Genomic DNA, 17220 nt, shown 5'->3' with positions numbered 1-17220 from the left:
TGAAACAGATCAGTCTTTTGGATTCAACATTTGCCAGTTCTGAGTCTCATTCTTGTACGAGCATTGTCCTACAGCACACAGCAAGCTATACACCACAACATACAGTAAAGGTATTATTAGAATTATCCCTGAAAGGCAAAAAGTCATTCATTCTGTTTCTTAAGGCTTTAATTTATTTTATTATTTTTGATTGACAGCGATAACATGAATTGCCATTAAATTATTTTTATACTTGCAGAATGTGCATTTTCCAATGCGTTTAGCATTTTCTTGATTGCCTGTTTCACATGCTCTATCGTATGAGATCCACCAATTGTGGGTGTGCAGCACCAAATGCTTTCGATCAAATGAGAAATCAGTACAGTGTGCAACGAAGGGAAGAAGTGAAACAAGGCTGGGGTAGCACTGTAAGTGTAGATATGTTGTGTTGAGAGAGAGAAGGCCATACCATGATTCCAAAATCTGATTAAAACATTGAAGGCTATGAATTTAGTTAGGCCCTCTGTAATGTGACTTGCCTCATCACTGTCCTGCTGATACTTGATTCTTTTAAAAGTTTTCTTCCAATGTGTTCCGGTGTGATGACACTAAGGTTGGCTTCTGATTTAAAGCTTTTGTTACAGCAGTTAAGAGGAAAGAAATGGTCCATTTTAGATTAAAAACAGAAGCCAATTTCAGGGTTGTGCTCGATATGGCTTTAGTTTGATTCGTTAAGTGAGCAGGTTGCATTCAGCTTAAACTAAATACAAAGTGGCAGCATTGTTACTCTCATGATTGTTTTTCATTACTATCTTGCAAATGCTTGAACTTTACAAGTAGCTGATCTTGTTTTCCACTAGCTAATCAATGGCACAACTCTTCAGTGGAGCTGCACTACGTTGTAGCTAATATAAAACAACAGTCATTCAGAGTTTAGGTGTACTCAGTGACCCCAAAACCAATTAATCAAAAAACACCTTGATCGGGACCCTAATCTGATACTTGACATCATATTGGAAAAAGCCCTAATTGTCTGATACTTTATTAAGACGATTTACTGCATAGTCATTAAAATGATCCATGGCAATAATCAAAAGTAGAAGCACTGCTTCAGTGCCATTGTGGTGCTGAAAATACATTGTCCACTTGAGAATGCGTAAATATATACTTTCCAGTGAAAACTCATTTCTTATGCACATTTTGAAAATAAAGAAACTTGTGCGCACGCTGACCTCAGCTGTCTGGCTGCAGGAGAGAGTTCCTGTCAACATTCATTGATTGATCTGTTGACGATCAAAAGGAATAGGATATATCAATTATGCCTGGGAACGGATTTTCCTTTCAAAGAGAGAGGGAAAAACAATTTTTGTTCATCATTATTTTCTTTATTTTCAAAGGCCTGGGGAGTTTTCCTTATGTGGCTTGGCTTCTCTTTTTTACTTTCTCTTCCTTCTGTCCTGTGGAGGAAATCATGGCCCCATATTTCCTTTCTTTCGCATCGTATTGGAAAATTAATAAAACTACCTTCAAAGGTCCACTTTGAGCTCTGCAGAGGTTGCTCTCATGCATGATGATGAAACAATTAAACACACAGACACACACAAACGTGCTCACACATACATGCACAAATGTATACATGTACATAAAAACACACAAAGAAAAGACCTAATCTCGTACAGGTGGATACGCACTTATATGGAAACACACACGCAGCGAGGAGGTCATTAGTGACCTGAGGAATGCAGAGGTCACATCTTAAAAGACCTGGCTGATAGAGGGGATGTATAGGATCAAAGGAGAGAGGGAGAAAGGGAGGGTGAGATGGATGGAAGGAGAGAGAGGGGGGGGGGGGGGGTACATGGGATCAAAGGGGAGAGGAAGGGAGGAATGAAATGATGGGAGGATGAATGTGTGAGTAAGAGTGGAGGTGTAGAAGAGGGGAAGGAAAGTATGAGAAAATGTGCTGGAAGGAAGTAATAAAGAAAAGAAAAAGGGGAGATAGGGGAGAAAAAGAGAGAGGGGGAGGGATGGAGTGCAGAAACAATACAGATAACTCAAGATGACAGGTGTGTGCATCTGCGTTTAAATGGTAGGTTTTCAGTCAGAAAGTGAAAGTTTGTGCAGTGGTGAAAGATTTATGTATGGGCTCCCTTATATGTGAGGGAGTGTCGGCGAATTCCTGCTGAATTAAATAGTGCTTTTCAAGGTACAATGTTCGCCAGCTACTGTGGCCATAGCCATTTCTTTACAAATGTGAAAAAACAGAAAAACGTAACTGCAAAATGACATTTTCTAAGATTTCCTGCTCCAACACTGACATAAAGCTAATAACTCAAATATGAATATTAAGGTAAAACTTTAAACGTGTTTGTCTGCTTCATTAATGCTTTGGGAAAATTAAAGATGCATTTATTTGGAATTTGAAATAGTCACCATTTGTTGGCCTGAAAAAAAATGCAGCATGATTATTATCCGACTTGGAATTGAATAGCAGTTTATTTACATCTTGTTTTGTACCTTTATCTTCTCAGAGTTCAAGCTCCTTTGAAAGTGGTTTATTTTTGGTCCTGATTGAGTTATGTTTTTTCACACTAAATTTTCATACCAACTGCCATTAATAACTGTTTCACACTGTCAATTACTCAGTACAAAGTCATACAATGACCAAATGAGTAGTTGAGCACGTCATTGCCGAAGAATTCACACTGTGGGCTCTTTTATGACATCTTTATCATGTGACTAGGATGAAGTCAGATAGACACAAACATCAAAGAGAAATGAAGAAAAACCAAATATGGAATTGGAGAGAGACGACTAGATAGTGGACCTTAACACCAGAAGATGAAATAAAGGACTGGTCAGAGTACTGAGAAATTAATTATTCTAGACATTGGGGTGTAAATGTTGAGCTATGTAATGACAGCACAGAGGCAGCATTATACATGTTTCAGGACACACACACACACACACACACACAGATAACTTCTGACACAATGGATGCGTAGTTTGTATTACGCTACACTGTAGTTCCATACATGTGGCGTAGCTTGAAATGTTAACATGTACTTTTCCCAAAGTGTAGGCAATATTCCTTCATGAATTATCACAAGTCTAAAGTATATTATTCTGTTATAGAAGGATTATGGATTGTGCTTAAAATTCTTGTGTCCATTTAGAATTTTAAGTTTGTTCTTTTCTTTCAGAGATCAAGGAGTTGTGGTCATATAGCCACCCAGCTGGCTCAGCTGATCACATGATTGGCTAGATTACCTTCAACTACTCCTGGGTCCCTGAAAGAAAAGGTGTACTTTACATCTGCAAAATGGAGGGGTAGAGCGAAGGGTCAGAATTGGGATTGGGCCTAAATCTCTGGAGTCGCAGTCATACAAAGTCCGGGATGTGCTCCTGTCCCCCTAAATGGGTTTTGTTTTAGAGTTTGCTTCTATTAACATTTCACTGATATGCTCCTCAGAATATTGTGACCAATATCTGTATTGTGACCACTACGAGTCTTTCTTTCTCTCTGGCTCATTGGTCTGACTCTTGTTTTCTCACTGATTTCTGGTAGAAATCAAACACTTCTCTCCCCTCAATGCCTTACTGCTTTATGAGTGTGTAAGACAGAAAGAAAGGGAGTAAGCTTTATATTACTATGATAACAAATTAAAGGCAGGAGGAAAGAGAGGAGCGTTTGGAAGTCTTCATTTGTACTTGGTATACAGCCAAGACCCCTTTAAATTGGCCATATGTATGTGTGTGTGGATGGACTAGCTTTGAAACACTTGTTACAACACATGGTTTTCTACTCACATGCAGACACACTATCGGTCATAGTATGAGGAAAAACACCCACACAGAAAGATAGTTGCATGCAGACGCACATATGCTCCTCTTTAGAGTCTCGTTAAAACTGAATTGGAAATTAAGTTACTGAAACTCTAACTAGACTTTACCATGCAAGGGGTATATCTTTGTGTTTACATGTTATTCACAGTGCACTCGGTCTATGACAAGACTTCTTACACAGCTTACGTACCCTGTGCATTTATATACAGACAAATTGTGTTGCAGACATTCTGTTGAGCTTAAATACATCAAGTGATCTTATCTTGCAGCATTGTTGGTCAAATAGACTGAAGATTAGGTAGTATGAAAGCAGAATGATGTTGACTTGCCCTGCTGGTCTTTTTCCACATTCAGTCTTACTGGGTCACAAAGCCTATTCTTGAAGGGTTCCCATGTTGTCATATTCATGGTGATGTTCTCATCAAGGAGACCTTCACAAGGCAAGCTAACAGGTCAACCGTTAATGGCAGAACAACATAATACGAGATGCTCGAACTAGTGAAAGAAAGCAGTTAAGCTCTAATGATGCTGCTTCTGGCAACCCGAAGTTTGGCTCCAGTATAAACTGTTCTTCCGACTTAAAGAAATTTGAAAAAAAGACTCAAGCATGCACATTTATGACAGCAAATTAAGAAAACGTCTTCCTCAATTTCACGAAACCCGTGCTACAAACTTCAGTGTTGGTCTTTTAATTGCGCTTTTTGAGCAGGTCTGTCACTTAATTGTGTTCCTGGAACAAATTCCGCTGTCGTCTGCGCTTTCTGTGGTTTTTTGCCACAAGGCTTTCTGATTTTATGTCCTCTGTGTGTTTGCAAAACAGGTGTTGCCAAATTGATGGAGACATTTTCTTCATTTGCAGCCTGTTTCGTCTTAGGTTGCAGTGTACTTTTCTCCGCTAAATTTAAAGCGTAGTTGTTGCCATCTCTCTTTTTGCAGTTACAGCTTTTATTGTGATGATTCCATCAGTGTAATTCATGCAGTATGTCCTCGATGATACTCTGCAAAGTTTGCTCTGTGCTGATTAGTAAATCCTTCACTAAGCCAACACTGTCTATAGTGAGAGCTTTTTCAACCGAGCCCCTGGACACTTCAAATCTCCACATGTGGGAATCTGACTGTGATGATGTTTGCTCTAGATGTGCACACCCACCCCACTCCATTTCAACAAGAGGGGACATTTCCATGACAAAGGGCAATTATTGACTTTCATTGGCTCAGCTTGCTTTGATATCAGCAAGGGGTGTGTCTGTGTGTCTCTGTGTGTGCAGGAGGGGGCGGGTTAGGGGACAGCAGCAAAGAAGAAGAAACAGGGGACCCTGATGAAAGGAGCCGAGTGGGAAAGTGCACCCACTGACCCAAAGTGCACTAACAGAAAAGGTGGATCACATCAGAAAGAGAGAAAGAAATCATTCGTTAGGGTTTTCTCTTTTTCCATCCACCTTTGGTGCCTCTTTTCTGTGATCTTTCTCACTTTGTTAGTGTTTCTTCCTGTTTGTCTCTTTCCTTTCCAGCTCAAGTCCTTTTTATCTACTTATATATGACTGATCCTCCCCCTCACCCCTATTTTTTCACCCTCCTCCTCCTCCCTTCACTACCATAATTTAAGGGGCTGAAAGGCATGGCGAGCGGAGAAAGAGGAGAGAAGAGAACTAAGAAAAAGGGGAGACCCTGCAGATGAGGGCCTTCCTTCACGGACGTGGCACAGATGTGTGGGTGTTTTTGTGAAATGAGGTGGGGAGGGGTGGCGATAGGCTAATTTGCGTGGTATAAAGACGGGGGCCCTTTTCATATGCAGAGCGCCACTTTGATGCGCGGCCGATGAAAGCTAGAGGGGCGCAGTAGAGAGAAGAAGAGAGGGTGATGGAGGGGTTCTTTGTCCCCTGACAAGAAGGCATCTGCTCCGTGCTGCCCTCCTCTCTTCTGCTACTCCCGACGCTCCCACAATAGGACGGCCAAGAGGGTCATCAGAGCACCTTAGAAAATAGAACACAAAAAATAGATCAAGAAAGAAAGAAAAAAAAACAGTCACTTGGGTTGGCGTTCTTGTTTGAGTATCAAAACTGAATTTTTTAAAAATGAGATCCAAAACTCTTCACACTTACACAGATGAGTACATACAGGACACAGACTCATGCTGAATTGTGAAAACGAGTATATACTATAGACACCATTTACATAGTTCCACAGCTGACAAAACACCTCTTCACTTTGGCTGCTCCCTTTGAGAAGCCATACAAACTTTCCTCTTTCATGGAAATTAAGATCAATGTCTTGCCAGGTGAAGGTTTTGCATGTATTTTTGTGCGTGTGTGGTGGAGACATCACAAGGAGGTGAATGGCAGTGCGTATGCTTCAGTCTCATTGTGTGGGGACTGTACGACTTTCGGAACGTGTGTTTATGTGTATCTGGGTTGCATGTGTGTCCTTGCGGTGCTGATCACAGGCAGCGGGCTCACCAGGACTCTGTCTCCAAACACTGGCCGATTTCACGCTCACACAAAAGCTCTGTCTCTGCAGCGAAGCTGAGAGGGTTTTGGCTGGAAAAATTCAAATGTCTCCTATAGTGTAGTAGTTAATTTAGTAAATCTGAAGCTTTGGCTCACTTCATTAGCTACTCTGTCTTTGAATCTTTGAATCATGTCTTGATGATGTCAAGATGATAAAACGACACGATGAAAACAAAATGTTAAATTTTTTTTTTTTATATGAATTTATCAACAACTTGTTTTTTTCTTTTAAGCTGGCTACTCTAGCTAAAATATATAGTAGTTTGATCATTTATTCACTTTATTCACATTTATTCATAATGTAAGTGATTGCCTCAGATTTGTGCTCTGCTTGCAGAAGGGCTCCTGGATGCTTAGATGCAGAAAGAAAACTCTTGTAATAGCAGTACTGTAATAAGTAATGTTGTGGAACTGTTACTGTAAGTAACACTTGAATAAAACTTAAAAGCCATGATGTTGGTGAGAATAGTTTGTTTTAAAGCAATTCTTCCAATATTTTCCATTGCCCGAAGATGCCATTGCAGTGAGAAAGAATCATCCACACAAAAAAGATATAGTAACAAAAGGCCAAGGTATAATTTATTGGCTTAAAATACCTGGATGTCTATTATTGTGTTTATGGTTTTGGTCATACTGCACAAACACATATCTGTTTCTCAAACTCATTCTTAAGGAGAGACTTTCGTCAGTAATTTGCAAGTGATGAGTTAGAAATTGTGTCCAGACAACACCAACCTATGTGCTTAGTTTGCCGTGGTAATGACATAGGTTTTACTTTCAACATGACTACATTAGTGTTGCAGTTTTTCTAAGGCTAGGGTCTATCTACTCCCCTCCAGAGTGCCCACAATTTTTTTTTATGCTTTGCCATGGACTGTTGTTTCCTTTAGTGCCACCAATAGAACTCAGCCAGAAGCATCACAGTTCCTGCTCAGCAATGGTGTTGCTTGGGATCTGACGTCATCAATCTACATTGCCTTGTAAGTGATGGAGAAGACACAAATTGAGTTGGTAGAACATTTGAACAGCGATGCATCTTTACAGATTGGAATCACATTTCAAAGTCGTTTAGATTTTGTAAAAATTAACTGCGTACAGTTTGTTGAAAATGAGTTTGAGCTGGCAGTCTGAACGTGGCCCAAAACTGTACAACTGAAACCAGATATAGCTTTTCAAATATCAGTTGAAGGAGTCCTGAAATGGCGTGGGTAGTGTTTAATGGAAGAATAAATATAGGGAAAGTTTATGCATTTCAACAATGAAATCATGTTTGTGAGACAATACGTTAAGCAATGCCAAATAGTGAATAAATGCATTTCAAGCAGGGAATAACCAAGCTGCAACATACTGCCATAGTCCATTGTTGCCAGCCTGTGTTTGTCTCCTTCCCCGTCTTTGTGCCTAAACTTAACTGAAAAAAAGTGTGTGTAGCATCTGTGTTTTCAATGTTTATCTCTCTGTACTGCTATTTTCTTTTGTGGTTTTCAGCTTAGTTGTGTCCGTGTTTGCGTATTTACACATCAGTCTTGTTCTGCAGTTTACCGATCATACTTTTTGTGTGTCAGTTTTGTTAAGCTGTTGGTGCGTAAACCAAACTGTGGTTGCTGTTGCTACATTTCAGTGAAAGCTTTCCAATCTCACACCCACATGATGCTTGCATTTATAATTTCCTCCTCTGGAATGAAAATGGAAGCAACAGTAGTCATTTCTGCAAATGTTTAGGTTACTAAGCAGTTGAACAAATGTGTGGGTAACTGTGTTACATTATGCCGCATCTGCCTGCTCTATCTGAAATAGTTCATTATGTTTCAGAAGAGAGTGAAAAAGTTGGATTTTTATCATGGTAATAACTTGTTGGTAACTTGTTGTTTCACTATAGGTGATCTTTGCCCTGAACCAGACGTTATTACAACAAGAGTCTTTGAGAGCAGGAAGCCTACAGGTCCCCTACACCACTGAGGACCTAATCAGACACTACAACTGTGGAGATCTAAACTCAATCATCTTCAATCATGACACCTCACAGGTTTGTCTTCGCCAAGACTCTTATCTTATCTTATCTTATCTTATCTTATCTTATCTTATCTTATCTTATCTTATCTTATCTTATCTTATCTTATCTTATCTTATCTTATCTTATCTTATCTTATCTTATCTTATCTTATCTTATCTTATCTTATCCTGACTTATAAAGCCATATCACTAGTGTTACTTCTAATAAACTAAGAGTAATTTTTTACCTTGTTTTCCACCAACATGACCTTTGACCTTATACATTCACCCCTAACCCTCTTAACAACTTCCCCTCCCCCACAGCCACTTCGTGTCAGTGTCTCAAAACCATATTAGATCTTTTGTATTTCCTTCATTATCAGTGACAGTCATTTTTTCAAGTCATGAGTATATTGTATACTGAAGCATGTTGTTTGGAAAAAAAAAAAAGTTTTTTTTGTTTAGAACTCCAGCATTTTCATTTACAGACTATGTAAAAAATGTTTTGACTTAAAGGAAAAAAAGTAATTATTTTTTTCACCTTCTTTGTCCGACTGATCCACCAACCCTGCAAATAAAGGTCCCTAACTTCAATAACGTGACGCTGCCACCCAGTGAGCAGGTGACCGCCCAGGAAATAGACAGCTACTTCCGGCAGGAGCTCATTTACAAGAGGAATGAGAGGATGGGCAAGAGAGTCAAGGCACTGCTCGAGGAGCACCCTGACAAGAGCTTCTTCTTTGCCTTTGGAGCAGGTTGGTATGATTAATGTCTATAATGAAACATATAAAGGAATAAAACTAGACAAGATAAGTACAAGATATAGAAGATTTATTCATAAGGTATATAATATCGTACCTGCAGCTGTACTAAGTCCAAAATATTTTCAGACTAGTCCTCAGTCTAATGTCTCTGTGACAATGATAGTTAAAAAATTCCAATGTTTCAGGGTAGAATAATTAGACCAAAACAAAATCCTGCTCTTAATTGAAATACTCTCCATATCACAGAGAGCGATTGGAGATGCCTTAGCCTGAGCAGCTTAACAAACTTGTAACAAAACAAAGACATGTTTTCCAATATCAACCAACTAAACTAGTGAAATTTGCCAATTAACATTTATCTATGCAATGCTTCTATGTTTTATGCTAATAAGGATGTTACATGTAAGTATTTTACTGCATCTTACTGCAGCAACATTGTTGCTAGATTATTTAATGTACATTGATTTGGGAAAGCTGGTATTGGTAATCATCCCTGACGATGAGTATCATAACCCTTTATCAGTTTTGGGTCCAAATACTTTTGTCCAAAGAAGATACTTAGAAAGCAAAAATGTATCAGTTATAAACAGCTTTGTGGCCACATTTGTCATTTAGATGTGTCAGTATAATATTTTGAATTCATGTGCAACTACAAAGCAACTTCACAATAATCACTTGACTGATGACAGACTTGAGTAAAACCAGGGAGGATGTGGAGAACAGAGAACTGCACACGAGATTCCCCAACGCTGTTTATTAAATGGTGGCTGCGTGTGTCTGTGTTTGCACGATGCATTGTATTTGCTCTTCCAGGCAGAATTTGTCATGATGGTTTTATGTGCCTTTGGCTCTCCAGATGCAGACAAGGCCACTTCCTGATCACTTTCCCCACTAGATTTTAGAATTGAATATAGCCATTCAAGACATTTGCTTCTACATAGCAGTGTCAGCAGTACTTGTTATGAAAATTTTGTTTCAGAGAGCACTTTTACATTACTGAAACTTGATAAACTTTGGAAATATTTCAAGCTGTTTACATGGTCTAGTAGCTGATTGCTTTTGAATGCAATATCTTTTCCACCATGTAATCAGCTTCAAGGTCCTTCGGGATGATATATACCAAAATTATGCGAAGAACCAGGGATGAAGGCGTCTCCTGCTGGGTTTTCTTGTCTCACAAGCATCCCAGATAAGCATCCCATAAGCTTGGGATTCCATTTACACCTGCTGAGGAGACTGGTTGTCTGTTTATAGTATTCAGAGTATTGAGAGTAAAAATTGTAAAGAAAGCAGTGCTCGCTTCTAATCACGCCATTGTTGTTCACTCACCATGGAAGTTTGTGTGAAGTTCGATATAGATAATGAGAACTTTGCTGCAGTAGTGTCATTTGGCCTGGTGGTTGTGGAAGAACATAAGAAGAGGCAAATTAAAAAAAGGAACCTCACTAAATGGGTTAAATCACATACCCAACGTAACAACTGTTCCAAATGGGGATAAGTTAAGATTGGATTCTATTCACCTGAAATAAGTAAAACTTCATAAACTTAGTCACTCAAGCTGTATTGTGAAGAATATCTGTGTTGCACATTGGCTCTGCAAGTGAAAAGCCACAATAAAGCCATCACAAGAACCACTATACGTTTATGGGGTTGGTGTTGTTTTAGAAGGCAGTCCTAGTTTTAAGTCGCTGTTAGCTTGGCTCACTTATTAGCCCAGCCTTCTCCATCCTTCTTTGAACTGACAGTGTTCTGACAGCTGTCTACTGCAGGTTAGATAATGTTGACCCCACATACTTACAAAACCACACTTACAAAAAAAGGCGAAAATAGGTTGTCACTTTAATTTATCTCCAAGTGACAGCATTATCCAATCTAAAACCTAGCCATTGCTGTTTTGAAGCTGTAGCGCTAGCGCGGTTCTCGTTTGAATGGATATCACCAATATTGTTTTGGAGCTGAGCTTAGCTTGCAGGTGCTTCGACTTATTTTACACAGCTTACAGACATTTAAACACAAACATTTAAAATATTGAAAATAGTTTCAGGACGTGACGCTATCATGTCTGCCTTCTTGCTAGCTAAGCTCTACATACATACTAGCATAGCAGTTGTTGGATACATTCAGCTTCAAACTGTTACCTGCCAAAGAGTGGAGGTGAATAGAAACTGTGCGAAGTTGTTTGCATTTTGAAAATAAAAATTTTGAAGGTAGCAGACTGCTTGTTTGAAAATATGAGGAAATGATTTCTTTAATTGCAAAACTAAGACTTTTTGATATTTTTTAAAACGTAAAATTAATTGAAACACTCAAATGTATTACTGTCTAATGCAATAGCCCCAAAACTGTTTCTAGGTTACAGAATGTCACATCAACTGTATATTTTGCCACAGACTAATGTGATATTTTGATATTACTACGTGATATTATAATACATATTAGGGAAGGAGAAAAATAATTAATGGTAATGTTTTTTATTGAAGTAATTTATTTGCACTATTGTGTTTATGCCAGTATTGTAAATGATTTATTTACACTGCTTTCCACTGCATTTAGCAAAATCCAACTTTGTATAGGATACATATTCCATTGCAATATACAATAATTGTAGGGGAAAAATGACCAAAGAAAGCAAAAAGAAAAAAAAAAAGAAAAAAAAAGGACAAAACTCAAATTTTGCCACTGAGAACACTAAAACCCTTATGAAGTTTTTGGTGACTAATAAAAGCTGATAAACACAGTGGTAAGAATACCACATTTAAAGAGGATAGAATTTAATTGCATTCATTTGTATTGTGAGATAATGACATAGTCAGAAACATCAACCTCCACAGTTTTCAGTGGTTATTTCGAAAAACAGTAAGCTTTTAGCAAAGGGAGAGTTAGAGACCTTCACAAGTTGGTTTCTAACCTGGCAGGAAACAGCTGAGGAAAAGCAGGCACACACACACACACATACACACTCAAGCCCTAACAAGGAGTACATTTCACAGCATGTCCCTAAGGAGGTGCCTTTACAAGGGATTGGTCTCTAAAAGTGTGTGTGCTTGTGTGTATGTGTGTGAGCTAGTGAGTGAAAGTGATATGGCCAATCAGCCCAGAAGCACTAGTCCTAGACATACGGAGGGCAGGTTAGGTCGACAAGGAACGGGATGGGGCACATTAGGGTACATGTACACACACATGCATGCATAAAAGCCCCAGCCAGAAGCCATTCCCACAACCAACTTGGGTAAAATGTGTCCTTAATTATCCCTCAGGTCAGAGGACACACATACACCCACCCACCCACTCAATACAATGGAGCCCATTATGTCAGCATACTCACTTCTCTGTTACCATCAGCTGTTGGATTTATCAGCGACCATCTCATGTCCCTTTAAATCAATACAGAAGGATGTGTCTGCAGATTATTGTCCAGTTCGTTTCTACTCTGCATTTAGTCAAGTGTCAGTGTTACATGCTGCAGTAACCAAACTTTGGGAAAGACTTGGACGTAGCTGCCTTAATTTGTAATGCTGCAAGCTTTAGATAATCTGTGACTACCTGAAATGTATCTAGTCTGAACTCTAGGTTGGATTCAGATGAATTAGGGTTGTGCTGTTTGAAGGAGCAGAGACATATTGAGCATTTTTCTTTTCCAGAGTAATCATCCCAGTAGCCTGCAGATTCCTCCCTGATACTATGTGGAAAATTGCTGTGGGTTCTCATTTTTTGCCATTAGCAAGGTTTATTGCCACAACAAGTTAAGAAAACTGTTTATACATTATAATTTACTCCCTGTCAAGTTGCCTGGTTAGATAGTGACTGGGCTTTGCCAAAGAAAATGAAGATATAAGTGTTTGGGTATGCTGGTTATTTATGTTTATGGAGACTGACCCAAATGCCTTGTGTGTTTGACCATTGCTATGACAATTGGTGTTTTTGTTTTCCCCATTTTTGTTATATGCCATGACCACAGATATCCTAAGCAGTCCATAAACTAAGATGTAAGAATGTAGCATTATTACTCACCAGAAAACGTAACACAGATGAAACTTGACATCCTCATGTCCAACATACAGTGATTTCACAATCTGTAGTTGTGAGATGGTAACAAAACCCTCGACTATCGTTGTAAGTTGTAAGTAGAAAATATAATGACTGTTGAAGACATTATGCTGGATGAGTCACAAAACACTGACTGCTTGCATGACACTGTTTAGTATCACAAAGGTCAGAGGGTTTTATACCTCTGGCCATACCCTCATTCCTCAGTATAAGCATTTTGGCCAGGACTAGAGAGGCATAGCAAGGGAATGCCACAACAGAGGAACTGGTATAGAGAGGTCTTACAGTGATGTGCTGACAAATCAAAACCTGAGCTGAATCAAAATAAAGAACAGGTGTTGTAATATACTGGCATTGATAAAAATAATCACATCACATGTCTACCATGTTTGCAGACTCTTGTCTGACACACACACAGTATACAGCAACAAGGCAGTGATGGAGAAACTGAATGCACGTGAAGTGAAAAATACAGTACTTACAACAATATTTACCCAAGTATGAAGCAAGTCCTCAGCACCTGTTCAGCAAGCTTAAACATGCAGAATACCAATGTTTCAGCTGTTCAACTATGCACTGAAAGTTTATTTTACCCATCTATATCAGGCTTGTTTGGGTTAAATTGATTTTATAGCAACATGTCAAGTACGAACACTCTGATCTCCTGTGTTACACCTCACTTGATATAATTAATCTTGAACACTGTAAGGAGACATGTCAGTGAAAAGTTCAGTTAACTTCCTGGAATAAGTCATGTAATTTGGTAAAATCTATGCAAGATCTGTAAGATGTTTTACTGGATCAAACTAGGTGAATGCTGAATGGAAAATAGTTCAGATTTTTAATTGAAATGGCGTGTTTAGTTGTCAAAACAGTAAACTGCAAAGTAGCCTGTGACCAGTTTTATATACTGACTCTCACTGTTGGAGAAATCTTTGCTCTTTCAGTGAACTGCTCAGAATGTGGTCCGTCAAACAGACAGTTGTGGTCAGCGGTCAGCTCCTTTTACTCAACTTTTACTGAAATCAGCATCTAAAAAGTTGTCATTATGATTACCGTTTTGAGCAACACTACTTGCAAACCTGGAATAGGACTTTTGGTATATACGATACTACGATCCTGTTAAAAAGAGGTTGAATCTCAGCGGCCCTGTAGGGGTTTTAGAAGAGTAACTTAAACATCATGACAGAAATATGAAGGTTTTTCAATTTCCCTGTGTGTGACTAAACTGCTGCGTTGTCTTTCCCCTGCTTAGAGTATAATTCAGGCATTGTCATGCTTCAATATGCTTTACAGTAATTTGTCTCTCCGCTCTCATTCCTTTGTCTGAACTACTACACCAGTCACTCAACATAAGCGACAATGTTGAAAAAGTGCCACATTTTCAAACAGGCATATGGAATTGGTTATTGCTCAGCTCTGTAGGTACAGTAATTGAGTCCATGTATACAACCTGAACCCTTGTTCTATTCATAATCCCTGCCATACCCTGGCACTCTTGACTTTAGTAAAATAATGTGTTTATATATACATATTTTGTTGAAAGCTGAGGGTCTCCATTTCTGCCGTTCTTAATTTTTTTCCCCCCAGGCTGAACTTGGGTGCATCTATGTTTCAGCCTGAGCCCGAGTGCCTGCTTAGCACACCATGCTTCTCCTCAAGCTTTGCTCCAAACCACAAATTTAAATGTTTGTGGCAAAGTAATTGCCAGTGTGGTCGACAAGCTTTAACAGTTGCTGTACATTGAAATGTTTGACTCTTTTCACAGACAATTAAGGTTTGCCTTTGGATCTTCTGCTATTTAGCTTGGTAGGTCCTCAATAAAGTGAATACCCATTAGTTAGTGAGCCGTTTGGTGTGGTGGGTAGGCTGCGATAGATAAAGGCCTTGGCCTAAGATGCTGCTTGTGACAGTGGTTGACATAAAATCACCCAGAGCATCTTGACATGTCAGTGTGTGGGTAGATCTTGGTCCTAAAGCAGAGAAATAAATACTTGCGCTGAGTTCTCCATCTGTAATTCAACAATCTGAGAAGTGCTCCAAGTAAAATGACTTCATGAATACTGCTTTTTGGTCTACATTCAATTCCCATGTGGTTGATCTTCAAACAAATAATACTATTGAAGTAAAATGAGCAGTTTGAATTCCCCCTCTTATACCATAAGCTTAGAAAAAGACACAACAAAACAAACCACGTTGAACTCTTTTGACCACAAAAATGTACATAATTTTTACAATCCTTGTTCATTCACACTTGTTCTTCTTTTTGAAAGCTAGTGGACTTGTCAGAGTTTTAGAGGTACACTGATGGCAGCAGCAGTTTTTAACCGTCTTAAATAAAGAGCAAAACATGAATATTTCATTTGGATTAAATTGGTGCAGCTGTTAAATAAATCCTGGTCAATATCTTCCCTCCATGTAGAAATTGGCTCATGGCAATTACGAGTTGTCATTCAGCCATCAGTTTATATTCACTGAGCTGCAGCCCTCTTTTTCAGTGACATTTGAACTCTGAAAACACACATTGAGGAAATCAAAAGTTTAACAAATCAAACCAGTCAAATTTAGAAGTCTCTGCAAAACTAATTTAAACAGTAGGACAGTCGTAATTGACTTTTTTTGCAAGTCAAACCAGGCATCCATTACATCCACACCTTCACAGGTGCAGCCAAGAAAGCTAATTAGAACAGTGAAGCCCATGCAACACACAAAGGCTCTGTTTGAATAGTCTTTTTTGCATATATAGATTCTTACATTCTTCCATTTTCAACCATTGCTAAAAGGAAAGGAGCTTCAATGCTTTCTTTATCATTTTACAAAGCAGAGGAAATGCTGGACTTCCCTTTATGAAGAAAATTAGATAATTCAGTCATATAAATCCTTGTGGCTACAACAATTCAAGTGACGCTGAATTATTTTCATAGTGCTTTTTCTTTGCTTTTTTATGTGGAAACACCAGCTTCGATAATGAGGCAGTATGATATATCACAACTTAGAACAGTGAAGTAATATAAAGTATTTTTTTTATATATTATGTACTATTTTGGGTATACTGATATGATTTATAAAGTACAGCTTCCATGAAAAATCTAAATAAGGTAATAAATAAAGTGTCTAAATGCCCTTTTCATTGAATATTTTCTTGAACATCTGTAGTTTCACTAGACCCACATCACATTTTATTGTAGGTGCACTTGGATTGCCCTTTGTCTCACAGTCTTTTTCCAAACTGCTGAGTGATTTCTCCAACCATCTTTCTTTACCTCAAAGATGTTTGCCATCAAACTCAAGGAAATCACTCTAGGAGATGAACTTATGTTTCTATATGATTATCCCAAAAGACCTGTTTCGGGGACTCAATTTGTTACATAAAGGCATAAAAAATTTATAAATAATGTGAGAAATCCTTAAACATGCGAATAAGGTAGATATTAGGTAGATATAGTTTGAGTATATCCAGGAATTAAATTTGAAATAAAACAGATTAATGTCAAACATTGGAAATTAGAGGCTGGGATGTGTGAAATTAAATTTCTAAACCATCTTCAAAGTGTATTTGTCTGGAGTGTAAGGAGGGCTGTTTTTTTATTGCTTTTAAAGTTGACCGAACTTGTTGAACATGGAGCAAAAGCCAGTTGGTAGAGCTGGTCAGATGAGAATATATCTGCATAGTGAAGCGCTTCTGAAACATTTTCAATGAAAGGTCTGTCAATGAAAAGGTACCAGCAAGTACCACGTCTCTCTATGAGAGCAGACCACCCAGTCTTATCAGACAGAACACATCCTAAACATCACCAGTAATAAACCTCATAGGCAGAGTGAAGGAGTCCAGAAACTTAAGATGTCAAAAGAAAGCATGCTAATAAATCATATCGCTGTAATGCAGAACTTGCATGAAAGCTGGCTCACCAAAATAGAAATGCTATAGAATACGGAAAAGAGGAATTTATTTCTAGTGAGAATTGATGCTGATATGTTTCTGAGCATCTGGATGATCATCCATTTATGATGCAACTATTAAGATGGTTATGGTCTAAATCTCTGGCTCTGGAAAAAAGACCTAAACATTGTTTCATCAGCATTAG

At 38.5% G+C, this 17220-nt stretch overlaps 1 protein-coding gene across 1 annotated transcript in view; it reads left to right on the top strand.

Moving 5' to 3' along the window:
- Positions 1-17220, top strand: part of trabd2a (TraB domain containing 2A) — a 58996-nt gene that overhangs the window by 23133 nt on the left and 18643 nt on the right. Inside the window, exons 3-4 of the mRNA XM_072372080.1 lie at positions 8212-8358; positions 8905-9079. Of these exons, the coding sequence (XP_072228181.1) occupies positions 8212-8358; positions 8905-9079 (322 nt within the window). The remainder of the gene's footprint in view (positions 1-8211; positions 8359-8904; positions 9080-17220) is intronic.

This window comes from Leuresthes tenuis, unplaced genomic scaffold, assembly GCF_036924035.1.
Source record: "Leuresthes tenuis unplaced genomic scaffold, fLeuTen1.0.hap1 SCAF_19, whole genome shotgun sequence".
NCBI classification, from domain to species: Eukaryota; Metazoa; Chordata; class Actinopteri; order Atheriniformes; family Atherinopsidae; genus Leuresthes; species Leuresthes tenuis.
This window is presented reverse-complemented; position numbering and strand designations above follow the sequence as displayed.